Raw genomic sequence first — 27,158 nt, 5'->3', positions numbered from 1 at the left:
TAAAGGACACGATGAAGTTCTTTCGCGCCATGGATCTGATGTTTTCCAGCGATATTGAACAGGGAGTGGTGCGCAGACAGTTAATGGCTTGCAAACAGGGGAGCCGATCTGTCCGTGAGTACTGGACTGAGTTCACCATGTTGATCCATAAATTGGGGTGGGATCTATCGGCGGAACCCATTCAAATGCTCTTTGAAGAAGGGCTTTCTTCGGCTGTGAAAGACGAACTTTCCCGGGCGCCCAGGGCGGAGTCTATGGACCAGCTGACCAAATCAGCGCTGACCATAGGAGCGCGCCAGGAGGCGAGAGCATTGGAGAGGCGGGAAGGGAAGGGGGAACGTTGGAAGGAGTTCCGCATTCCAGACATTCCAGAGCCAACTTTCCCGCCGGCAGAGCCGATGGAAATCGGAACAGCGCGCGCGCGCGCAGTTTCAAAGCCCAGTGAGGGGGGAAAGAAGGAGGGAAAAGGCGCCCGGAAATGCTATCTCTGCCAACAGCCAGGTCACTTTGCCAGAGTCTGCCCCCAGAGGAAGGAATGGCAAGGGATGGTAGGAGCTGTGGAGGGAAGAGAGGAAGAAATACCGGAGCAAGTAAAAGCCAACGCCTGGCTGCCACCGTCGGGGCACAGCAGCCAGGCCAAAGAGCAGTGAAAGTGCCCACGCCAGAACCTCCTAAACCCGCCCTAGTGATAGAAGTGGCGCTAGAGCTGCCAAACGGACACCCTCTAAAGATAAAGGCGCTGTTGGACTCAGGCAGCTCCTGCAATTTCATGAGCAAAGAGTTTGCAGCTGAACACCAGATACAGACGATCCCTTTAAGCAACCCCCTGCAGGTGACCACGATCGATGGCAGGGAGCTGTTGGGAGGAGAAGTCAGCTTGCAGACCGTCCCAATGATAATGAAGGTGGCAAGGCACACCGAACTGATAGCGTTTAATGTGGCCACCTTGGGAGGAGCTCCCATTATATTGGGGATGAGCTGGCTAGCGTTACATGATCCGCTGGTGGGCTGGCATCAGAGAGTGGTTTCTTTTGGTTCAGCACATTGCTTAGAACACTGCAAAGAGGGAAAGGGTTTGGCAGGGGCCCAAGCCACCCTAGCAGGGACTGAAGTAACGGAGAACGTGAAGGTACCACGACAATACGCAGATCTCCGCGACGTCTTCAGCGAAAGGGAAGCTGACCAACTACCCCCGCATAGACCCTTTGACTGTCAAATCAATTTACTCCCTGGGGCACAGCTCCCTGTAGGCAAGCTGTACGCCATGTCAGACAGAGAGATGCAGGAGCTAAGAGAGTTCATTGACAAGAACCTGAAGAGAGGGTTCATCAGAGAGTCCAGGGCGGTGGGGGGCAGCCCAGTGTTTTTTGTGGATAAAAAAAACACGAACAAGCCGAGGCTTGTGTGTGACTTCAGGGCCTTAAATGCAGTGTCAGAACCAGTGGCTTTCCCTATGCCCAGGATTGACGACATTTTGACAAGGGTCAGGAAGGGAAAGATTTTTACTAAACTGGACCTAAGGGGGGCGTACAACCTGATACGAATAAGGAAGGGGGATGAATGGAAAACCACCATGTTCACCCCTTTGGGGGCATTTGAATATTTAGTTATGCCCTTCGGCCTACAAGGAGGCTCCGCGTGCTTTCAATCGTTTATGAACCACGTCCTGGGGCCTTTGCTTTACAAGAATTGTGTGGCCTTCTTAGACGACGTGTTGGTGTATTCTGAGAATGAGGAGCAGCATGTGAGAGACGTCAGAGAAGTGTTGAGCAGGCTGCAAGCCAACCAGCTGTGGGTGAAACTGGAGAAGTGTCAGTTTCATACCAAGGAGGTGGAATTCCTGGGGTATCGCCTGTCAGACAAGGGATTGGCCATGGATCCCGGCAAGGTCCAGGCGGTGCTGGAATGGAAAACACCCAAAACAAGGAAGGATGTGCAGAGGTTCCTAGGATTTGGGAACTTCTATCGTAAGTTCATCCGAAACTTTGCCCACCTGACGGCGCCCATTACGGACTGTCTCAGCAGTAAGAAGAAGTTCGTTTGGACTGAGGAGGCGGAGCGAGCATTTGAGGAACTAAAAAGGGCCTTCGCCTCGGAACAACAACTCCTGCATGTGGATTTACAAAAACCGATGAGAGTGGAAACTGACGCATCAGACAGAGCGATTGGGGCGGTGCTTCTGCAGCCAGGGAAGGAGGAGTCAGAGTGGAGACCGTGTGCCTTTTTTTCGCGAAAGCTGAACAAATCCGAGAGGAACTACACGGTGTATGACCGAGAACTACTAGCCATTCATGAGGCGTTCCGGAGATGGAGGCACCTGCTAATTGGCGCACAACATAAGGTGCAAGTGTGCACTGACCACAAGAACCTAGAGTATTGGAGGACGGCACGAGTGCTCAACCAACGGCAAGTGAGATGGGCCCAGGAGTTCTCCAAATTTAACTTTGAGATTTGTTACGTGCCAGGCCCAGAGAACATTAGGGCGGACGCTCTCTCACGCAAACCTGAATATTTGGAGGGGGAGGGAGCACCCGAAGAGAGACATGTCATTCCAGAGGACCGCTGGGTGTGTGGGGCGGCATTGGTGGGACAAAGAGAACTGGTAGAGGAAACAGAGAATGATGAATACGCCCAGAATAAGCTCAGAGGTCTTAGGGGTGAGGGAGAGGAACCAGGGGGTTTCGAGGAAAGAAATGGAGCTTTGTATTACAAAGGGGCACTGTATATCCCTGAAGGAGACTTAAGGGGGAGGGTACTCAAGCAGTTGCACGACAGCCCCACGGCGGGGCATTTTGGACAACACAAAACCATGTGGTTGGTCACCAGGGAATTTTGGTGGCCTAAGGTGAGGGAAGATGTACGGGAGTATGTAAGAGGGTGTGAGCAATGCCAGCGAGCCAAAGGGGAGAGGCGGGCACCGGCGGGGCTATTAGAACCCTTACCAACCCCAGAACGACCTTGGGAGGCAGTGTCGATAGATTTTATGACTGATCTGCCGAAGTCCAAGGGGAAAACAGCCATCATGGTGGTGGTAGACCTACTAACAAAGATGTGCCACTTTGTAGCCTGCTCGCATGCAGTCACGGCGGAAGAGACAGCGAAGTTATTTGTAGAACACATTTTTAGGTTGCACGGGGTGCCATTGAGGGTGGTCTCAGACCGAGGAAAACAATTTACTTCCAGGTTCTGGAGGAAGCTCATGAGCTTACTGCAGGTGGAGGTCAACTTTTCGACTGCCCGGCACCCTGAAACCAACGGGCAGGCGGAAAGAGCAAACGGGGTCCTCCAGCAATACCTGAGGTGTTATGTCAATGACAGAGAGAATGACTGGGTAGAAAAGTTGGCGCTGGCGGAATTTGCCTACAACAATGCCGAGAATGTGTCCACAGGGATGAGCCCCTTCTTGGCTAATTATGGGTGTCATCCCAGGGCTTTCCCAGGGGGAGAAGGGGAGAGATGGAGCGTCCCGGCAGCCGAGCATTTTGTAGAAGAAATGGAAGCAATCCATCGTCAGCTCCAACTCAACTTAGAAAGGGCGAAGGAAGAATACAAGAGGCAGGCAGACAAGAACCGAAGGGAAGGTGAAACCATAAGGGTGGGAGATAGGGTGTGGCTGTCAACCCAAGGGTTGCCGTTCAAAGGAGGTTGTAAGAAATTAAGACCCAGGAGATTGGGTCCCTTTGAGGTCATTCAACAGGTCAACCCAGTGGCTTTCAGGCTCCGGTTACCCAACCACATGAAACTGCACCCAGTATTTCACAGGTCGTTACTGTCACCGTATGAGGGGGGACGAGAAGGGATGGCCACTCGGGGACCGGTCATAGAAGAAAGGGAATGCAGCAGCCATGTGGCAGAAATCCTCGACGCCAGGTGGAAGGGGGATCAGGTGGAGTATTTGGTAGCGTGGGAAGGAGAACCGGAGTCAGAAAACACTTGGGTAATGGCAGAAGATATCAATGACGAGGTATTGATAGAAACGTTCCATCAAAGGTTCCCAAGGAAACCTCAGCCTGTGGAGAGGTTCCGGAGGGAATACTTTGGGACCACCGATGAGGAGGAGGAGTTGGAAGGATTCTCGGACTCGGAAGGGGAAGGGGAGATGGACTCTGAGGAGGAGGAGTACTTCGAGACCAGGAACCGCAACAGGTGGAGAGAAGTGTTCGAGACATCGGAAGATGAAGGAAGTTCATTCCGGGGTTTTGCCTCCTCACCGCCCGTAGAGGAGGGGGCGAGAGGGGATGAAGGGGGCCCTGGAGGGGAGGTGGATGTCAGGGAACTGCCATCGGAAGGAAGGGAAGTGAAAGGGCTCACACAGGTTGGGAGAGACTCAGCAGCTGAAGAGGGAACCAGTAGGGGGAGAGGAGCTGAGCTGAGGGAAAGTGAGCTGGAGGGATGGCTCAGAGACACTTCCAGCGAAAACAGTGGGGAGGTTTCAGGACCTCCTGTAGGGACACCCACTCCTCGCCGGAAACTGTCACGCAGAGAGTCCAGAAGACGTGTTTCTGTTAAGGAGCTTTTATGTTGGAAGCGATTCCGAAAGCAACCACTGTCGGAATCTGCCAGCGACTGACGGAGCCATGTTTAAGGGGCTCCGTTACAGACAGAGGTTTGCAAACTTGACCAAACTCTGAGGGACTAGGATTTTACACACAAGCAGCTCATCGTCCCATCACACCTAGGGTAGGGTTGCCATATTTTGAAGAAAAAAAGAAAAAGGACACATTTGCTGACTTCTACTTTTAACTATGGATTGCTATGACGACTTTACATACCCATGAGAAAGAGGATGTGTCCTGGAAAAAGAGGACATATGGCAACCTTAAAGAGGCTTTGGGATTCCCCCCCCCCATTATATACCTGTCTGCAATTTTGGTATATGTTGAATGGAGGTGATATTTATTTGTGAATTCATATTAAGTCAACCTTCCTAAGCCTAAAAACAAATAAAGGATACCGTATATACTAGAGTATAAGCCGACATTTCCAGCACATTTTTAATGCTGAAAAAGTCCCCCTCGGCTTATACTCAAGTGAGGGTCCTTTCGGCTGCTTGTTCTTCCTCCGCTGCTGCCGCCACCACCAGGTTTGTGGTGTGGTGAACCGGCTTATACTCGAGTCAATAGGTTTTCCCAGTTTTTTGTGCTAAAATTAGGTGCCTCAGCTTATATTCAGGTCATCTTATACTCGAGTATATACGGTAATTCCTTTTTAAACAATTTGCACTGTCACTTCTTAATTGTGGCCTGCTACTTTAAATTTATATGTACCCTTTAAATTGTGAGATGCTCAAGATATTTAAGCATATTGCATTAGAGAAGTTACTCATATAAGGTAGCAATTTAATAGTAAATACTGAATACTTCAATCCCGTACATGTCTGCTATAAGGGAGGCTTGCAAGGTGGCGACAGAGGAAACAAAGGCCTTTTTCAGTTGTGGCTCCCTATATTTGGAATGATCTCCCCAGTGAGGTCTGCCTAGTGCCATCATTAACATGTTTTTGGCACCTGGTAAAAATGTTAATCTTTGCCTAGGCATTTGATGGAATGTGATTATTTGCTGCCAAAGTTCTTTATTGCTATTTTATTGAATCTGTTCTATGGTTTTAATTGTAATGCTCTCCTAGCCTAGCCCCGGTTTTGTTATGCTTTATGTTTAAAAAATTGATGAATCGCTTAGACTATTTATAAAGCAAGCAGTTAAGAATTTAAAATAATGCTAATACTTGTAAGTCAGCGCTGTTGTGTTTATTGGAGCTTATTCCTAGGTATGCATGTATACAATTACAAAGTAATGCTATAGTATAACCTTTTTGATGCTCTTTGGCAGTTCTGTGTATCGTTAACATGCACATTTGTCTAAGTGACATTTTATTGGTTTTTCTTGATTTATTACTCCTCATGTAGCAACTTACATCTTCAGATTTTTTCACATTTGTCTGTTTACTTCATTTCACAGGACTCAAATAAATTTCACTGTGGCTATTGATTTCACAGCTTCGAATGGTAAGTATTGGTTTGTTTATATTAAACTGAGTATCCGCACAGTATTTGTGAACTGTTTTGGCATTGTATTTTTCATTTTGCTTGTCCTATTGTGTGGAGACTCTAGTGAGAATACGTTTTGAAGATTTGGATCCAAATATTTATGTGGAAGAAAAAGACCCTTGTGTCCCGTCCCCCCCCCCACTTTTTTGTTCTCCTCTATATTTCATCCCCCTCCCATATCCATTACAATACTGTTCAGAGGGTCTCCCAGGAGGTGCAGAAGACTGCAGCTGGACCAGGGGGCAAATAAGTTACCTTCTGTGGGCATAACTCTTCTCACAGAAATTAGGATTCAAGCCAGGAACCCACCCATTACACTCTAGAGAGGGAAAATGGCTTTCTTTAGGCAGTCTTTTGTTGTAAAAAATATTGTGTATATCTGGAAACCACAGTCACAATCTGTGGAACAAAATACCAAACTGAGCATTCTAGCTTTTTTAAAAAATAGCCGTCCATGCCACTTTTGGAAATCCAAAGCTGTTGCTAATGCAGTTTTGAAGGGCTATGCTTCAAAAAAAGTCACACAAAGCATGCACAGTTTCTTCAGCATGCCAGAAACTATGGAATTTGCCTCATTATACACCTAAATAATCCAAATAAAAAAGAATATTTGGAGCAAACACTTAAATCCAAATTCTTCATGGGAAACACACTGTATTCCATATCTGAATTAATACTTAAGACAGAGCTAGTGTGGAATCTCATATACTGATACTGTAAGGCATACTGCTCAACACGTTCACAAACCCCTCTCAACAATGTGCTTTGTTTTAACAGGTAACCCTGCACACCCAACCTCGCTCCATTATATGAACCCATACCAGCTGAATGCTTATGGCATGGCGCTGAGGGCAGTAGGGGAAATAATTCAAGACTACGATAGTGACAAAATGTTTCCAGCTCTAGGTTTTGGTGCAAAATTGCCGCCAGACGGAAGAGTGTGTCATGAGTTTGCCTTGGTAAGGAATGGTTCTATCGTTTTTAAATTTTATATATTTAAAAATTCCTCTTTGCCTGTGTTTCATGGTTCCATATATATATATATATATATATATATATATATATATATATATATATATTTGTGGATCCATTTGTGCTCAGTTTCATTAATTTTTAAGAGTATTGTAGAAAATATTGGCCTTTTTTCTGCTATATATATTTGCATTTTAATCATGAGATGTACCAGAGGTTGTGTCAGCCTCCTGCTATTGGGTAAGAGGTATACACAGCATTCCTATAAACAAGAATTAATACTTTGCCCCTGTGTTTTTCCTTATAGAATGGAAACCCGCAAAATCCTTACTGCAGTGGAATAGATGGTGTAATGGAAGCATACTACATGAGTCTAAAATCTGTACAGCTTTATGGACCAACAAACTTTGCTCCTGTTATTAATCATGTAGCAAGGTAATGGTTACATTAATTATTCTGGGGAAATTCAGCACAGTGACTTTATGCTGAGTTGATGTCAGTCACCAAAAACAAAAAGGGGGGAAATATATTAGCTGTTTGAGGGACGCGGGTGGCGCTGTGGGTTGAACAACTGTGCCATTCGGGTTTGCCGATCGAAAGGTCGGCGGTTCAAATCCTTGTGACAGGGTGAGCTCCCGTTACTCTGGTCCCAGGTCTTGCCAACATAGCAGTTCAAAAGCACACAGTGCAAGTAGATAAATAGGTACTGCTCTGGCAGGAAGGTAAACTGCGTTTCCATGTGCTGCTCTGGTTTTGCCAGAAGCAGCTTAGTCATTCTGGCCACATGAACCAGAAAAACTGTCTGTAGAGGTGGACAAACGCCGGCTCCCTCGGCCTGTATAGCAAGATGAGCGCCACAACCCCAGAGTCGTTCACGACTGGACTTAATTGTCAGGGGTCCCTTTACCTTTACCTTTATATTAGCTGTTTAACATCTTCCTAATCTCTCTAGCAAGTGGGTTGGTCCAAGGACATGTTGGGACAGCCCCATGGTTTTCATGGCAGCTGTGAAGTCCTGGGCAACCCCAGATTTAGTGGCCTCAGTGAGAGGCCAACAGCTCTGCAGGTTCTCAAGACTATATCCTAGACCACCTCAGGCAGGGGGCAAGTGGTAAAGCAACAGAATCCCTAATCTGTCTTGAGTGCCTAATGCAAAGCCACAAACACTCTAGATTGCCACTCAAGCAGACAGGATACCCGGAGACAGAGATCAAGTTCCTATAGACTAAAGTAACACCCCTTCCCTGACCCTCAAGACCTGCTCACCCACCCAAGTCTCAGTAATACAAACCAGATCAGGCTCCACATCCCCATCGACAATCAAATCATGGTTAAGGGGAAACTCTCTTAAAGTAGACCTGGCATTAAGTAAGTTCCTCTGAGTAAAGAAAGGGCTCGCACGCAGCATAACCACCAGTTGTCTGTGTCCCATTCCCACCTCATCTGGCTTGGCTTGCCCATCTTCTCTCAGTATACCTTCCCCTTCCCCCAGACCTCTGCAGTTGTGGGACTGCCAACTCTTCACAGCTGACATTGTCCTAAAAGGTAAAGGGACCCCTGACCATTAGGTCCAGTCATGGCTGACTCTGGGGTTGCGGTGCTCATCTCGCTTGATTGGCCAAGGGAGCCGGCGTACAGCTTCCGGGTCCTGTGGCCAGCATGACTAAACCACTTCTGGCGAACCAGAGCAGCGCATGGAAACGCCGTTTACCTTCCCGCCGGAGCGGTTCCTATTTATCTACTTGCACTTTGACGTGCTTTCGAACTGCTAGGTTGGCAGGAGCAGGGACCGAACAACGGGAGCTCACCCCGCCACGGGGATTTGAACCCCCGACCTTCTGATTGGCAAGTCCTAGGCTCTATGGTTTAACCCACAGCGCCACCCGCGTCCCGATATTGTCCTAGACACATGATAAAAGACGAAACAGAAGCAGAGAAGCAACAAAACAAATCTTAGGTTGATTAAACTAGATACAACTTAGCAAGATAGTCTACATCACTGAATCTACCCTAGTCATTAGATGTTAGGGAGGTGGCTGTTGCACTTCTGCCCCCTCCAAAGAAAGGGCCAGCTCTCCTTTGGTGTCTCTCCCCCCCCCGCCCCACTCCCCTGGGATGGTGCTGCCCATTTCAGCTCAGGAAAAGATACAGCCACTCCCTCAGAAGTCAAGCCCAGGCCCAGGGCTCTTAGCCAAGAAGGGGCAGGAAAGTCTCTCTGCTGGCCAGTGGTCAAAAAGGCCAGCTTTCTTGGGAGCAGAGAGTGCAGGCAGTTGTGGAACAGTACTAGGAAAGCTTACCTTCTGCAATGATGGTCTGCTGCTGCCCCCCCAAATACCAGACTTCCAGCTTGGTGATTATTGCTTATGGTAATCATAAGCAATTTAGGAGTGGAAGACTTATTTATTTTTCTTAAGGAAAACCATGAGGCCACTATTATATTGGCCCTCCCACCAAAAGCACTGCCCCAAACCCTGGCTTAGCTCAGCATGGTTTGGGAGCAAGAAAAGGATCAGGAAGGAGCAAAGCAGCTTTAAATTCTTTAAGAGTCTGCATGTTCACAAGCCCCAGGTAAATTTGGCTTACTATGTAAGCCAGACCATTGTATGCCATGCATTCTTAAATATAGATAGGTGGACTTGATAAATAAATACACCAGTTTCTAATTATGTCCTGGTTAATAAAACACACTACTACCTGTCATTTTGAATGTTTCGTTTGAGTTTTTAGTTTCTATCTGTAGTACATAGATTTAAAAGCAATCTGAAAGTTTTATATTCTCATATTAAAACTGTAATTGTGTTTGTATGTGTTTTGTTTTAGATATGCTGCCTCAATAAAAGATGGCTCCCAGTATTTTGTTCTTCTCATTATTACAGATGGGGTCATTTCTGACATGGCTCAAACAAAGGAGTCTATTGTGAATGTAAGTTATGTTTAAACTTGATCTTGAAAATACTTTAAAAGTAGAATACGTGCTGTATTTCCCACTGGGCAACCACTCATTGCCCTGGGTATTTCTGTCTCATTAACGATTTCACGTTCCTTTGTATTTGAATACCCTGACCGTTGAATACCCTGTTCTTTTGTCAAATGCACCATGGTATGTTTATTTGTTTAGGGTGGTAGTCAGCTAAGTAGATTCACTGAATTTTTTTGTAATTGTCTTTATTAAACTTATTATTAAACTAAATACAAATTTAAAATAAATAAAACAAAGGGTTAATTATTAACATGACAGACGTAGGACAGCTCAACAACGATATGTACCAATACTACGTTTCTCCTTTATATTTTCTATAATTTATATAATCTATAATTTATCAAGGTTGGTGGGGCAGGCATTAACCCTTAACACCCATTGAAATGACTAAATGAGGTTCACTAATGTCAGTAGATCTATTCTGAGTAAAACTTAGTTGAATGCCACCAGAACAAGTATCTTAAGTATTTAATAATGAATCATTTATAAACCCATATTTTCAGCCAACTATTTCAGAGCAGGATATAGCAAAATTCAGCCTAAAATGCAACAACAATAGAATAAGTTAATAGTGCACAGCCTTTAAAAGGTACCATGTTTTAACTTGGCACTGAAACATAAAAAGATTTGGCACCAGTCGTCTGAGCCCCCAGTGACAAAGCTTGATCTAGGAGCCCCTCCAAGCTGTAAACTAGCTCCTAGAACAACCCCTTCAAGAACAGGTTGTCTGCCTAATTCCAAGACCACGATACCCCAGTTTGTCAAGATTCAACTTCAGCCCTCATCCAGCCCATGACAGCATTCAGGCATTGATCCAGGGATGATCCCATATGGCCTCATCTGACTCAGATCACAGGGAGAAATAGAGTTGGCAAAATTAATATTTTTTGTCCCCTGCTGCCTTCACGGTCCTGGTTTTTGCTTAGGCATTTGGTGGGTGACAGAAGATACATATCCTGTCTTCCATCACTTAAAGCACCTTAAAACACAAAGCTCCAATCCTGTACATACTTACCCAGGTGGAATCTACACACATATTAAAAAAAGTTCTGAAAATGCTTTTTTTAAAAAAGCATTTTGAAAAATACACCGGATTTTCCATAAGGCTCATCATTGACATCTAGTGTCACACTGTATATTGCACTTAAAAAACACTTAAAACATTTTATTTGCAGCTGTATAGCTGAGTCCCCAGTTGTACTCAGTGGGACTTTTTCTCTGAATTGGTATGTATCCATTCACGTCCTTGGGGACAGTTGACATCATGCCATCAGGTCGAAATAGTGTTTCCCCCAGCATCTGAAGGCACAAATTGCTGGTGTCATGGAAAAAAAGAAAAACTTGAGGCATTGCCATGCCAACCCCAGCTAGTTTCAATTTCTCCCTTCACCAGCTGAATTGTCAGCTTCAACTCCCTGCTCTTGTTGTCAGCTCAGGCCTGTTACTTATCTTATTTTGTGGTAATTTATGTGTGTTGGTGACTCTCTTTCCTCCTACCCTTTGTCTGACTGTACTTCCTCCCCCCCAACTCAGGGTTTGAGGTTTTTTCCTTCCTTCTCCACTTGCTGCCATTTTCTCTTCTCATCTTCTTCTGCCTTTTCTTTCTCTGCTCCCTTTCTTGCCTGTTCAATATATTAAGAATAAAAAGGACCCTGTGTGTGCATTTTCTCAATCTCTCCTCCACTCACCTCTACTTCGCTGGGCTAGTTTCCAGCTCGGCAGGTTCTGGAGACGTTCTAGGGGGAGGTTAATAAGAAATAGTTTGCCCAACCCATTGGAGATTCTTCAGATTTCCAAGAGGACTCTACTACTGGTTTTATTGTCTTAGATATGGAGGAGGATTGAATGGGGAATCAGATACTGAAGAAGCCTTTTAAAGTCATTTTACCCTGCCTCTTGGTGCAAGAAAATCTCCTCAGCAACTTTAGCTAGATGGTTAAAGGCCTCCATTGCTTTAGCTTATAAAAGTTTGCATTTTTATTCCCCCAGCCAAAATTATGGTCTATTCAACTAGGGCTGCAGCTACTTTACCTGCATTTCCTCTGAATGCTTCTCTACAGGAGATTTGTTGGGCAGCCACCTTGGCTAGTCCCGGAAGCTTTATTAAATAGTATAAAGTGGGTGTTTCTGCCTTTGCAGAGGCATCCTTTGGGAGGTCCTGCTGAACCCATACACAGCCAATAGTTCATTCATAGGTATCCCACTCTATATGGTTCGGTTTGAGTATGTCCCATCAGATGCCACGACATGCTTGGAAAAGATACCAATATTACTTATCCTTGAAGGGTTCTTTTACATCCATGTAATATGGCATCAGGGTCTCACCCTTCTTCCAGACTGCCTTTCTCACTCCGCATGATTGGCTTATTTCATATTCTTTATACAATATTTGCTTACGTTCCTTGGGCAGGGATTGTCTTGTGTTTGTCTTTGTTCATGTCACTGTTCTGCTTTGGCCTCTATTATCCCAGCTTATCATCATAGAAACTGGCTGGGATTGGCATGGTAACGCCACTAAGTTTTTTTCCCAATTAGAGTACAGTGGACGCTCGGGTTGCGAACGTGATCCGTGCAAGATGCACGTTTGCAACCCACAGCGTCCACAACTCGCAGCGGCACGTCTGCGCATGCGCTGGTTGCGACCCGGCGCTTCTGCGCATGCGCAAAGCGTGATTTAGCGCTTCTGCGGATCCGCAACCGCTGAAACCCAGAAGTAACCCATTCCGGTACTTCCGGGTTTCGGTGGACCGTAACCCGAAAAACGCAACCTGAAGCGTCTGTAACCCGAGGTATGCCTGTAGTGATTTCTGCCTTCAACCACTAGGGGGAGCACCATTCCCACCTGACGTCATGTTACATGCATGTAAAAGAACCTTACATAGGTAAGTACCAATGATATCTTCTCCTTACCAGGCACCCAAAGGAAGCCTGGCCTGAGTGAGAGAAGAAGCAGTAACTTCCCTGTAGTTCTGAGTTTAGGTGCACATGCCTTTCCTTTTTCTTCCACAAACTTGGTTTAGAATAAAAAGTAACAGAAAGTGCCCTTTCTGTCTGTCCTTGGATTGAAACACATTACCATTTTTTTTGCATCTGAGACAGACGTACAGATGTTTAGCACAATTCAGTCAAACTTCAGCTGCTTCTGGTGCAGTTGATATCAGGGGTATATGCTGAGTTCTCTTCCAGGATCTTAAACCTTAATTTTGGCTGGATGGTGCCTAGTGTTTGTTTGAATAACACAGTAAAAGCAAAATAGCCAGGTTGTTGCTGCAAACAGGTAGAAAAAATTGCAAGAAAGAGAGTATATATAGATTATTTTTTCCAGCATAATTTTACTTCAGCTCCTCCCTTGCCATCAAACCGCTTTTAAACTCCCTCCCAAATAACTGAGAAAGAGGAGCTGAATCATACATATGTATATAAAATGTTTTATGGATCACAGGTATGTATTCAAATGTGATCTTTTCATCTATGATTGAAGGTAGTGTTGTGCACCACAATTAAATTGTGCATACCTGCATCACACATGATGCTGAGAGTTGCCTGTATCTTTAAATTATGTGACAGTGTTCATATATGTTTTTCTTTTTCTTTTGAAGGCTTCAAAGCTTCCGATGTCAATAATAATAGTAGGAGTTGGCCCAGCTGAATTTGACGGTGAGCATCCTCAGTTTCAGAATGCTTTTCTTGGAAGGAGGCCTCAGAATTAGGGTCCAATTCACATCATCACTTAAATGGCAATTTATCTTTCTTTTGTAGCTGATACTCCATTTTTCTTAGCAAAATGAACTCAAAGCAGCCTATGTGATAAAACATACATTACTCCATGCTCTGGTAACTTCCAGATTTGATTGAGGCTGCCTTTGGAAGATGGCATGGGAATGTTAACTGGTCCAAAACTGGTTCCCTTGAGAACTCATATAATCCCTATTTTAAAACAGCTGCAGATGTTCAGGATCTTGTGTTTGTGAATAATGGAAGGATCACATTTTCTAGCAATACAGTTGAATTGCCTAATTCAGGTGAAACACCCAAACCTAATTGCTTGCTTGTAGTTCAGAAGTTCAACTGGGCCATAAAGTGCTATGTAAATAAATAACAAAACAAAAAACTATGTGTTTTTCATATGGGCTTTGTTGAACAGATTAAATCAAACAATATGAATTCATTACTCTGTCTTTTTTTCAGCTATGGAAGAATTGGATGGTGATGAAGTAAGACTCTCCTCAAGAGGAATGTATGCAGAAAGAGATATTGTACAGGTGAGAGAAAGCACTTCTGTCTAGCGGATCTTTTATATACTTAGAGTACATAATGTATGTATGGGACGCGAGTGGTGCTGTGGTCTAAACCACTGAGCCTTGGGCTTGCCAATCAGAAGGTCGGCGGTTCGAATCCCCGCGACGGGGTGAGCTCCCGTTGCTCTGTCCCATCTCCTGCCAACCTAGCAGTTCGAAAGCATGCAGTACAAGTAGATAAAATAGGTACCGCTCCAGCGGGAAGGTAAACGGCGTTTCCGTGCGCTGCTCTGGTTTCACCAGATGTGGCTTAGTCATGCTGGCCACATGACCCGGAAGCTGTATGCTGGCTCCCTCGGCCAATAAAGCGAGATGAGCGCCACAACCCCAGAGTCGTCCACGACTGGACCTAACAGTCAGGGGTCCCTTTACCGTTACCTTTTTTAAATGTATGTATACAGGTTGGCTTGCTCTTCAGAAAACCAGGCTGGAAGGTTCTAGATAGCAAGGACAATTCAAAGTGCTGGTCACACTTTTAAAGCGCTATACAATTTTGAACTGAGGTAATTTAAGGGTGACTTTCTGATGCCTAAAACCTGCTCACCTGTTGTGATCTTCACTGCCATTCCTGCTCCATGTCCCATCACCACCAGAGGTGCAATTTGGCAGTGACCCCAGACAGGATCTTTTCAGAAGCAGCACCTAGGGTTTGTAACTTGCCTACTGGAAATTCAGTTATAAGCATTCCAGTATTATATGAAAGTAGCTTTGTTTCATCAAGTCTTTAGCATGGAGTAACATTTTCCTAGTTTGCTGTTTTGATATTTTGCTGCTCTGTATTTGTTTTTCCATATGTAGATTTATTTATGTTTGGATACTGTGATATTTTTATTTTATGTTGTATGTTAGTATGAAGGCCTTCAACAGAAAAGCCTAAAAATACCAATGTGTAATATAACCAGTGCTTTTTTCTAGGGGTACGCATACCCCTTAACATTTTGTAAATCTAAGTTTGGCCTCATTGAGGGGCAGTATTTCAATATGAGTAGGAAAATTAGAGTGCCCCTAAACATTTTTTAGAAAAAAAGCACTGAATATAATATGCATCTGCAAAAGATCTGAAATATTCAGATCATCTTACCAAGTTAAGTTTCAAAATAAATGACATCTTATTTTTAACCTTTGGCTTTCATTCTTTACGATGCCCCAACAGCAATGCTAAACAAATTCTCTCCCCCTCCCCTCCATTTCATTTCAGTTTGTACCGTTTCGGGATTACATTGACAGAAGCGGAAACCACATTTTAAGTATGGCCAGACTTGCTAGAGATGTCTTGGCTGAGATCCCAGACCAGTTTCTCTCCTATATGAGGGTGAGAGGAATCAAGCCATCGCCTGCGCCTCCTCCATACACCCCACCTATTCATGTATTGCAGACTCAGATATGAGCACTCGGAATGCGGAATGCTTTTCACAAACCATAGAGCACTGTTCAGTGCAGTACAGTGGTGCACTTTAAAGAGCCAGCGAGCTGAAGCGAAGCGTTCTTCTTTGTATGCAGTAAAGGCTTCTGGTGGCATTTGGAGCAAAATAACGTTAACTTCATATACCAAAATGTCCAACTTGGTTGCATGCGCAACTGAACAGCTTTTATGTAAGAGGAAGAAAATGGTGATGTCTGTTTCTGAGTTTCATTTTGTTTCTGACAGAATAAGCTACTATTGTCGTGTGTATTTTGGAGAAAGCACAAGTCACGGGTTCAACTCAAAAGTCCTTGTCTTTCCTGACTTAATATGTACATAAGATGTGAATGCAAATTCCTCTGTATCAATGTTTACATGTTACTACTTTTCAAACTTAACTACTTTTTATAATTATTCTTAACCTTAAGAATTTGGGATATTGAATTGTCTTCTATCTTGCAATAGTAAAATCCACAAGAGAAGCAATATCTCTTTGAATGATTGTCCAGACAAAAACGAATGCAAAACTGTGAGTAGAAATTGGGAGGCCAAACATATTTGTAGGTCTCCATAATGGAAACACCTCACTCAGGTGCTTGGTAATGAATCATCAGACGGATTTGGGAATAAGCTTCCAAGATGTGAATACTGTAAGATTTTATTTTTTTGCAAGGTATTCCAGTTTCTGAAATAACTTGTGTTTACATTTTTTAAAGAATGATTATGCTGGCATAATAAATTTGAACAACAACACAGTGTTATTCTAGGAAATGGCAGCATCAACTTTTGAGTCCTGAAATTTGACTCATGCAATGTAATCTGTAGAGTCTCTTGCATAACAGCTGTAGAGCTTTGACAACCTAATTGCTTTCTGCAGGTTATTTTATTATGAGTGACTTGATGCTCTTATGCAAATTGCCAGTTGCTGTGAGGTTTGTCTAGATGGTCCATTCAAAGGGATGCTGGCACATTTTGAGTTATCTGTTGCCACAGTCACACCGCCATATAGGGCACACAAGTGGTAATGAATTAAATGTGTTAAAATTGCACAGCTATGTTGCTTTGTGCACAACTTTGTATATAGAACTACTCAAGTATTTTATTATATATGCCTGTTCTTATCCTAATTATCAAATGTTTTTGCATGTACAGTTTTTACACGCAAAATAACACATTTTTGTGAGTATTTATGTCAAAACCTTTAATTAGAACAAATGGCCTTAAATCTCACAAATACCTTGGAAATGATTGTGAATTGCCTTCAGATACTGGAAAACATGTTTTACTTTTTTGTCAAAATTGTAATTGCCTTGTAATGTGTAGCTCTCTTATTTGACACATAACCTGTTTACTACTTTATTTACTACTATATATGTTATACAGAAAGTATTAAATTAAGGTGCATTTTTTAAGCATGAAAAGTTTTTTCTGGGAAAGTATATATACATTGCATTAATGGTATATAATCCTATGTAATACAAAATCTTCCATTTTTTAAATATATTAAAGATCCTTAAAATATTCTCATACTGGATATGACTAATCAGTTTGCTCAAAATAGCTAAATGCTCATCTTGGAAACTCATACTGCAAATATTGATCCTGCAAAAATAAGAGAGCAGTTTAGGTAGAACTAGTAAAAGTTTCTAAAATCTTCAAGAGGTTCACAACTTTTTAGAATAAGCCTATCAGTGAGAAAAAAATGTTAAAAGAAAGTGGGGTTGCAGAGATTACTGAGCATTGAACAGAACTTTTGTTTCTTGAATGAGATTCAGAGCTAGGCTAATACAGTGTGTCATTTTAGGGGATGAAACTTAATTTTTGCAAATTTCTTCTGTGAGAGGTCTTAAAAATACATTTTGGGATATGAGGAATTCAAATCTATTATTTTTGTGATTGGACAACATTTAGCTCAGTAACTCAATATGTTTGATGAAGAAGCACATAAACTCCTTTTGGAAGACCAATGAGATTTAATTTCACCTTCTGAAAATGTCAGGTAATGCTAAATAATAAAATAATGTAATATAATACAATATAATTATATAACATAACTACAAGTACAATCATAACTACAAGTACTTGGCAATCATTTTTACACACATTTTACTTACCAAGCAAAACTATTAGTTTAACCAAAATATCTTTTGAATTTCTAAATCACATTGCAGTGGAACCTCGTGTTACGTACCAACTTTTTAGCAGCCCTACTTTTTGGAATTAAGAAAAATTCAACATGCCCTACTAAGCCATATATGTCTTCACCAGATATAAAATACCTCAGCAAAGCATCTTGTCTTTCTTGATTATTCTCCAGAAGGTTCCCAAAGGGGCTTCCCTCAGATTACATGTCATGTAATTTTAAGTACTCCACTTTCTCATTTGTGTTTCCATCAGAAACAAAAAGGCAATTTTCTAATGTGTCAGCTGAAATCTTTTCTCTCATGTTCTATAATCCGATGTATGCTATAGGATGCAGAAAGCCTGTCACAAACTTCTCATATGATTTAATAATTGATTATTTCACTTAGTTCCTATGAAAACTACAGTCTTGTTATTTTAAGTCAAATAAGATGTCTGCCTCATCAGCCTGGGAAAAAAAAGCCCTTTTACTATCCATTTATAACCAGGCTTAGAAATGGGCCCGGGCGCATCATTTGCAACACTTTGTTCATGCAAGCCGCTTCCAGCTAAAGAGATATTAAATGTGTCACACCCTGAGAGGCCAAGCTTGTTATAGATTACCATGATCACTCTCAAGGATCATGATACTATGGTTGCTCAGGCTTGCATGGAAAGAATTTAAAACAACACATTTGACCTGGCATACAGTCAGGAATCAGTGCAGTGTAGAGTGGTACATTTTCATTGTTACCTAACTGAATGGAGGTCTGATGGTGTCTGAAGGGGTTACAGGTGACCATAAATTCAAACTGCATCAGGTAAAAATCTGTTCATGACTACAGAATCGTCACTGGTTCACCCAACCATGTCACTGCAGAAGACTCAATTTAAAGTGTGTGTTGTGACAGATACAATGTGGGATCTGTTAGGCGAAGTCCTTAGGCTATTTCCATCCAGGGTTGGCCCAAGACATTTTGACAGCTGAGGAGTCTCCAAGGAGCTGTACACGGCAGTGGAAGTGAGCAATGCATTCCTAACAATCCCATTTCTGTCTTGAGTTCCTAACATATCAGGTAGGATGCCCCCATTTTCTTTTTCTTTTTTTAATAATTCTTATTAATTTTAACATATAAATTGTAATACATACCACAAAACTTCATAATTTATATAATTTTTTTTTTTTTTTGGACTTCCATCAACACCTCTGATGATCCACCGTTTTGACTATTTCTTATGCATTTCTTAAATTCATATTGCCTTTAATTATTTTAACTAACCATCCTCCCCCTTATCCATTTTTGCAATAATACTCCTCACAAAACTTCTTGCAAACCTACAAATGTAGTCTGAACATCACAAATACTTTTCAAATAGTCTGTAAATTTACTCCAGTCTTCTGTGAATTTCTAGTCCCGCTGGTTTCGAATCCTTCCTGTTAGTTTATCCAATTCTGCATAGTCCATTAGTTTCATCCTCCATTCTTCTTTCGTCAATAGTTCTTCCATTTTTGGGCCAATAACATTCTTGCTGCGGTTGTTGCATATAAAAACAACTTACATTTCTTTCTATTGATATCACTTCCTACAATGCCCAGTAAAAATGCTTCTGGTTTCTTTATAAATGTACGTTTCAACATTTTTTTCATCTCATTATATATCATCTCCCAGAAGCTTTTCACCTTTTTACATTCCCACCACATGTGATAAAATGTTCCTTCTTTTTCTTTACATTTCCAACATTTATTGCTAACTTTATGCATTTTAGCTAACTTGACAGGTGTAATATAACATCTGTACATCATTTTCATCACATAGGATGCCCCCATTTTCATCGGAGAAATGTTTGAGGGGATGTCTCTTTATTTTCATCGGAGAAATGTTGGGGTGTGTGGAACAGGATGTCCCTTTTTTCATTGGAGAAATATTGGAGGGTATGAGCTGCAGAAAACTAGTCAACTACTAAACAGGAGGCCTGACCAAGGAAATTGAATTGTTCCAGATCACGGTCACTACACTCCCCTTGGCCCTCAAGCCATGCCTGGGGTTGTCAAGCCGTATTGTTACTGAACTTGTGGCTTTGGGTGTCAAGGCAGCTTACAATGAAACATTCTGAGGCGGCTACTGTATTTCCTTCTGCTTCAGCTTTCATCATCATCCTTTTTATTCGACCGTCAGTCAGAAAAAAGTACATTTTGTCAATACACAGTTAAAAACAACCAGGAAGATTTTAAAACTTAGCCAACACTAAAATGGGCTAAACAGATAGCCCCATATCAATACAGTCAATTATAGTCTTGCGATGCTTAAAAGACAATTATAGTCTTGCGATGCTTAAAAGACTTAAAAGACTTAAAAGAGAAATTTGGCCACCAAGGAAGGTATAGCTCTAGTGGCGTTATTCAGCAAGTGTAAAACCTGGTTTTCTCCGGGTAGGAAGCTGAATTGACATAGGAGTGGGTCTATAAAATTTTGTCTAAGCTCTGCATAAGAAGGGCAAGTCAAGAGAATGTGTTCGGTGGACTCAACCACCCCCATGGCACAATGACAAGTTCTCTGGGCATATGATACTCCCCTGTACCTTCCCCACAATATCGCAGAGTCAAGGACATTTAATCTAGCCGCTGTAAGAAGTCTACGGTATTCCACATAGTGGATTTCTGCAAGGTAGGGGGCTGGTATGGTCCGATAAATCTGGTCCCCTAGGAACATCCCTGGTTTTACCTGGGCTATGTCCTCTTGTCTGGCAATGTCACTCAGTCTCCGGGAGATCACAGCTCTAGCTTGATTGTACGTCATAGACTCGAAGTAAAGGAGAGACAATCCGCAGGATTGAACCTCATTAATGACCTCCCTTTCCCATGATGATTGGAAAATGTCCCTCAATATCAAGGGGGCAATACCCACTGGTTTAAAACAAAGCTTGAGCCATAGCCAGAGCTTCGTCTTCAAGGCCACATACCGTAGAGCTTGCCAGCCGACCTCTAATCTCATAACCGCACCCGCTACCGAGGGGGGAATCCTAAGGATGGCTCTAAGGAATCGCGTTTGGATAGAATCCAGTTTCAAAAAATCCCTACAGGAGCCTAAAGAGATGCCCACCAAAATAAGGGGGAGGACTTTCATTTGAAAGAGTCTCAAAGCTATCTTCACTGATTGAGCCTGATTCTTAGCATATAGAGATCTAATCTGGATGGCTGCTTTAGATGCGTTAGTTGTTATATAGTCTCTATGGGCCAGAAAAGACCTATTTGACCGTATTACTTGTCCCAGATATTTAAAGCAGTTAACCTGCTCTAGGGGGATCCCGTTCATCGACCATCGATGGAGTCTCGGTCGGACAGAGAAGACCATGATCTTGGTCTTAGTATAGTTGGGTTGGAGCTCATGCTGATCACAGTATTCATGTAGAGCTTGCAACATTCTCCTCAGTCCAATAGGGGATCTGGCAAGAAGTGTGGCGTCATCCGCATACAGAAGAACGTTCAGAGATCAGCCTGCTAATTTGGGGGGGTGCTTCTGCTTCAGCTTTGCCTGCCCCATAATATTTCTTGTGGCAACATTTTCCCAATGAAAATAGGGATGTCCTAAACAAGCTATTCCAATTGCCATTTCCTAGTCTCAGCCGTTGCCCTTTATGGAGTACTTAAATGATGATGATTGTAATGACAGCATAATGGTTGTAAGCACCAGGATCCTCATTATCTGTGTCTAATAGGAATAATGCAGCAGCAGGGGAAGGAAAAAGCCCACACTCTGGTTCACATTAATCCTGCTCTAATAACAGGGCCAGTTTCATTAGGAGTCCCGAATGCTTGCGGATAAAATCCTGATTCCTTTCCACCCTCCATCCTGGCACATCCTGATGTCACATTTCAGGCCTGCCACAATCAACAGACCACATAGGTTTCCAATGAATGACTGCGCTCCATCAGTAAGTTTTGCTCCATTTTGCAGTGACCGTACTGCTCTCAGCTGGTCCAGGATCCTGAGAAGTAAAGCTGTCGAAAGAAAGCCTGGAAGATTCTTTCTCCCCCAGGAAGGGAACATTTCCTGTGTATTTTCTGAACAATTACAGTGGTACCTCAGGTTAAGAACTTAATTTGTTCTGGAGGTCCGTTCTTAACCTGAAACTGCTGTTAACCTGAGGTACCACTTTAGCTAATGGGGCCTCCCGCTGCTGCTGCACGATTTCTGTTCTCATCCTGAAGCAAAGTTCTTAACCTGAGGTATTATTTCTGGGTTAGCGGAGTCTGTAACCTGAAGCGTCTGTAATCTGAAGTGTCTGTAACCCGAGGTACCACTGTATAATGATATTAAAAGAGAGAAGGTCTCAGAGTTGGGGACCAGTTATGGGCAGTTGTACTTCCTCTGAAGGAACATAATTTAGGGGTGCTCCTGGCTCCATCTCTATCACGAGGCTCTGTAGTGAAGATTGCCTTTTATCAACTTGGGTTGGTATACTATACCCTCCTCATACCCCCCCCCCCAACATTCCTCAGATGAAAATAGGGACATTTATCACTTCCAGCCAACTGACCCTCCTCAACCCTCCACCCCATTTTTTGTCCTCATTCCCTGCGTAGCATTTTCTATCAGAAGAAGGATGGATGCAGCCATCACCACACCAATGGGACACACAACGCATGTCCTCCACTATCCCAAAAAAACAACCTTCATCCCAATGTTACTGTATTTTATTATTTGATAGAGTTACAGAAAGAAAAAGACACGGCACTAAATATATTTTAGAAAGTGGCAAGATTAGACGCGGACACACAAATCGTACTTAAAAAAAAATCAAGACTCATTGCGCTCTGCTCCACTCCCCCTTTCTTCCCACACAGGGCTGCCCTGCCCTCTGCCTGCACCTCAGAGCCATTGCGTCACATGGAGCTGGACCTTGGTAGCAGCAACAGACCCTCCTCCTCCTCCTCCTCCCTTGCACTCCAGCAGTTGCTATGAGCTGCCCAAGGGAGGAGGCTGGCAGCAATGGTCATGAAAAGGCCATGAAGAGGCAACAGGATGCATAGCTGTCAACTTACAGATTTGAAAATAAGGGACCAGAAGCCTTGAAAATAAGGGATCAGCAGCCAAAATAAGGGATTTTAGTCAACCAGCTGAAATACGAAGTTAAAAGGGACCAGATGATTTGGGAGAGCAGCGCCGGTTTTTAGCCCTTCGTTTCCAGAGGTTGCTGCTCAAGACACCAGCTGATGAAACACTGCAATTCAATAACTACAAGCAGCAACCACTTTCCGTGCAAAACGAAGTCCAAGCTACAAAGATGCTGCTGCAGTTCTGTATCTTTTCTCTTGTGTTCCCTCTGCAGCTCTCAGTTCCATCAGGTGGAGTGGGAGGAAGGGGGGGGGGAATAGCGCCCGAAGTAAACCCGCAGATCAGACCATCTATGCTAGTCTACCACTAGCTTTCCCCCTCTATGGTTAGCCCTTGGAACACCTGCCTCCTCCTCCTCTCTCTGAACTGCTTTCTCTATGGTTGCCCTCGCTCTCCTCTCAAGACTCCTCAGCAATTCATAGACCATGCCAGGCTGCCCATCTCATCCGGGTCCTTCGGTGGCGCAGCCGCAGTACAGCCTAGTGGGAGCGACGGCGATGGGCAAAGGGGAGGCCCCAGGCAGAGACAGTTCGGCAGCCGCGAGGAGGATGGCGGCGGAAGGGCCCAAGGCTCCCGCCAGTCCCGGCGGGGAGGGGCTCCCGTGGGCCGAGGCTGGTGAGAGGAGGCCGGAGGGGGGCGGGCCGGGCAGCCAAGCAACACAGTTGGAGCCTCCGTCCTCCCTGGCCGGCAGGGAGGGAGGGAGAGGAGCTGCTTCCTTTGAAACCCGGGAAATTTAAGGGACATCATCAATAAGGGACAGCAGCGGGACATGGCGCTGGGATAAGGGAGTTTCCTGCCAAATAAGGGACGGTTGACAGCTATGATGGGATGCTCCCTTGGAACAAGCACCAGTTCATGCTCCTCCCTGAGCTTGGCTCTGCGGGTGCTGGCAGGGGGTGGGATTCGGACGTTCTGGGATCAAATCTGAAGCTGGGCTGGCTTTCATCATTCTGAGACTGCCCCTGAAAAATTGGGACACTCGGAGGCTGTGTCCCCTTTCGATGACAGGGTAGCTTAGCTGCTGTGATGGATGCACTGGTGACTTCAAGACTGAACTACTGTACAGTCACACACCTCTCTCTGTCTCCCATTCAGGTAAGCAAGGAGGCCTGGTAAGGGGTGTGGCCTGGAGAGAGGGGGTGTGGCCAAGGAGAGTCCCAAGGGACAGGCTGAGAAATCTGGATTATCTCCTTTGGCCCCCAAGTCTGAGGTTCCCCAACCAGCACTGGACATCTTTAAATCTAAGGTGGATGCAGATGTCTACTTATCCAATAAACAATTGAACCAGAAATAGCCTAAAAACAAAACCTTGTGGAGAACGTTCCATTTGTGTTCCCAAAAGTAACTCTGCTCGAGGAAAATAATATTGAGCTCAGACAAGAAAATCCCGCCTTTGGGAAAGGTTGTTCACTACAGCTGATATTATAGCCAAGCTACACTCCTGCCTTTGTCGGTGTTCTCAGTTGGCCGTGTTAAATGCTATGGCTTATGAACACTGGCAGGTGTGCAGAAATCCCGTTAGAAACCGTCTTGAGAAGCACTGAGTGTGGAATTGCTTCACCAGCTCAGTAGAAAATAATAAAGATGCTTTTCCTTTCTCTATAAGGGAGGAGGCGAGACAGTTTTTCTTTTTTAAAAAGTGTTACTTCTTAAACATAAACTCTTCGTTTTTATTTAGGGAGCCTCAAAACACCTCCTTGTGATGTTACCAGGTTCTAACTTAAGTTTTACTCATATTGAATGAATGAACCTAAGTTAATCATGTCTAGTAATTTCAGTGGGCCTACTCTGAGTAGGACTAACCTTGGCTACAATCCGCTGTATGTATCAGGTGACTGTTAATAAGTTTACTGGATAAAACTGATCACCTTACAGGAAGAATATTTTGCTATATTAAAAAAAATACGAAGAAAGTGTAACAAAAATGTCTTGATTGGGAGGTAAAGATGGGAGAGAAATTCTGCAGAGTTCACATTTAAAGTCAACTGCACCCGATTCTTGCTTTCCAAAACAGCAAACTGTTTCCTACATATGTGGGAACCCCTGACCCATAATACTTTTTCTACAAGAGTCACAAAATCCTTGCGCATGGAGAAAATCAGAGCTGAGTGAGTTGATGAAACCTGATATAAACTTACCTTAAATAGGTTTTCATATCTGTGGGCTGACAGGTAATAGGGGCATTAAATGGACGGATTTCATGATGGGTGGGTTTAATAAAGTTAAGGATGTGAAGGAAATAAGCAGCTATCCTATCTTTAAAAGACATCTGAAGCCCTGTTCAGGGAAGTTTTTAATATTTAATGCTGTACTGTTTTTAACATTTGATTGGAAGCCACCCAGAGCGGCTGGGGAAACTCAGCCAGATGGGCGGGGTATAAATAATAAATTATTATTATTGTTATTATTGTTATTATTGTTATTATTGTTATTATTGTTATTATTGTTATTATTGTTATTATTGTTATTATTTTTATTATTTTTATTATTATTATCATTATCATCATCATCATCATCATCATCATTATTATATAAGGAGGGAAAGCTTAGTTTTGACCTGACAGGTATAAGTGGTCAACTGTACTTCAGGCTGATCATCTTTCTGAAATGATCCTTTGATGCCCACCAGATGCATACTGTTTCCTGGTCTGACAGGTTACCTGAGATGATTCTCTATCATTCTGCTCATCCTTATGATTAACACCTCAATGGTACCCAAAGAGAGCTTTCATCCTTAGGTCAAAGACACAACTCTCTACATTTAGCAATCTTGTGCAGTCAAATCATTATCGACATTATCAGACTGACAGATTTGCCTAGCCGCTACAGGAAGCGTTCGGCAAACTAATGAATCTTTCACCGAAATTAGCTGCTACAGCAGCTCTGGCTCTTTTTCAGACAGGAACCGTTTCAGTTGTTTTATGATGAACATGCAGAAACTGGGAGCTGATCTTGAGTTGGGCACACTTGACTCTGCAGGAAGCATGCAAGGGAAGAGCTCCATCTGTTTTAGCAAAAAGAGACATCTAAGAAGCCATGCTTCTTACTTCGTACTAAACTACCCATTACCGGGACATCAGTCAAATAATGGCTCCTGGCCAAGGCATAAATACAATATGTATCAAAGGGGCGCACTCTGCTGAACTCACAAACGTGACAAAGGAAGGATACGCAAAAATATTCTCTTGTAAAATCTAATCGCATCCATACACATTTTTGGACATTGTTCTTTTTTAAAAAAATTAATTTTTATTTTCACGTTTTACAATAGAATCACAAATCTGATTTTACAGATCCAATTTTAAAATCCTATCTTTGAGCCCCCTACCCACTTTCTGCGGTTACTTATGTTATATCTTTCTCCACTGTCTATCCAGTTCATATCTATCTATCAGTCATCCTTTCTATTAAATAGTGGGTGGACATAGTAGACAACACAGATATATATATATATATATATATATAGATAGATAGATAGATAGATAGATATAGATATAGATATAGATATAGATATAGATATAGATATAGATATAGATATAGATATAGATATAGATATAGATATAGATATAGATATAGATATGTGTGTGTGTGTATGTATATATATGACACCTCAAGGGCATCATCAACACCTACCAACTGAATGTGGGCCTTTTGATCCATAATCTATAGCTCTGCAGCAGAGAAATAAGAAATCTCCTTTCCAGTGCTCATGGTGTTTTGCCCTCTTATTACAATGACATTCTTGCCACTTCCAGCCCTATGATCAGGTCACCCCTTGCTGTTCTGGAGGCTGGGTCAACGTCTGAGTCTTTAGTCATTCCTCTGAAAGAGAGCGTTGTACTTCTGCATGTCACAGACCAAACGCGTGGGCCTTGAATGCCAGCAATGGCCTTCCTATTTCAGGGTGTGCATTTCTTCCTTTTCTTTCTGTTCTCCATTCCACTCCCACCAGCCAAGAGCACTCAAATCATTATGTAAACAATCTATTTAGCCTATGGACAATCTGTTCTAGGAAAAGCTCAAAAAGTAATAACCCTTCTTTTCCTGCCCTCCGCCTCCTAGAACAGTCGACTGTACTTAAAGTCAGCCTCAGCAGGGTAACGCCGCTGTTGTGGCCCACAATGGAAAGTTCTATTTTTGGTGTTTCCTTCATTATTTCCATCTGGCGTTGACAAGGGAGGCTGTGCTAGGTGGAATCCCGCCGCGAAGTCCTGCGTCGGCT

At 43.3% G+C, this 27,158-nt stretch overlaps 1 protein-coding gene across 6 annotated transcripts in view; it reads left to right on the top strand.

The window, feature by feature from the left end:
* The window catches only part of CPNE8 (copine 8), a 61,068-nt gene extending 43,838 nt beyond the window's left edge, over window positions 1-17,230 (top strand). For 4 of the 6 annotated variants that reach the window (XM_081023675.1, XM_081023676.1, XM_081023677.1 and 1 more), the window contains 7 exons: window positions 5,958-6,004; window positions 6,824-7,005; window positions 7,326-7,453; window positions 9,839-9,941; window positions 13,598-13,655; window positions 14,187-14,260; window positions 15,495-17,230. In XM_081023675.1, the coding sequence (XP_080879801.1) occupies window positions 5,958-6,004; window positions 6,824-7,005; window positions 7,326-7,453; window positions 9,839-9,941; window positions 13,598-13,655; window positions 14,187-14,260; window positions 15,495-15,683 (781 nt within the window). In that variant the 3' untranslated portion in view covers window positions 15,684-17,230. Of the gene's footprint in view, window positions 1-5,957; window positions 6,005-6,823; window positions 7,006-7,325; window positions 7,454-9,838; window positions 9,942-12,822; window positions 13,554-13,597; window positions 13,656-14,186; window positions 14,261-15,494 lie in introns of those variants that run through there. The other 2 variants (XM_081023680.1, XM_081023678.1) reach the window with 2 other exon arrangements.
* The last annotated feature ends 9,928 nt before the right edge of the window (window positions 17,231-27,158 follow it).

Source organism: Podarcis pityusensis, assembly GCF_964106645.2.
Source record: "Podarcis pityusensis genome assembly, chromosome: 10".
NCBI classification, from domain to species: domain Eukaryota; kingdom Metazoa; phylum Chordata; class Lepidosauria; order Squamata; family Lacertidae; genus Podarcis; species Podarcis pityusensis.
Note: the sequence above shows the minus strand (reverse complement) of the source record. Positions and strands in the feature narration are given on the sequence as shown.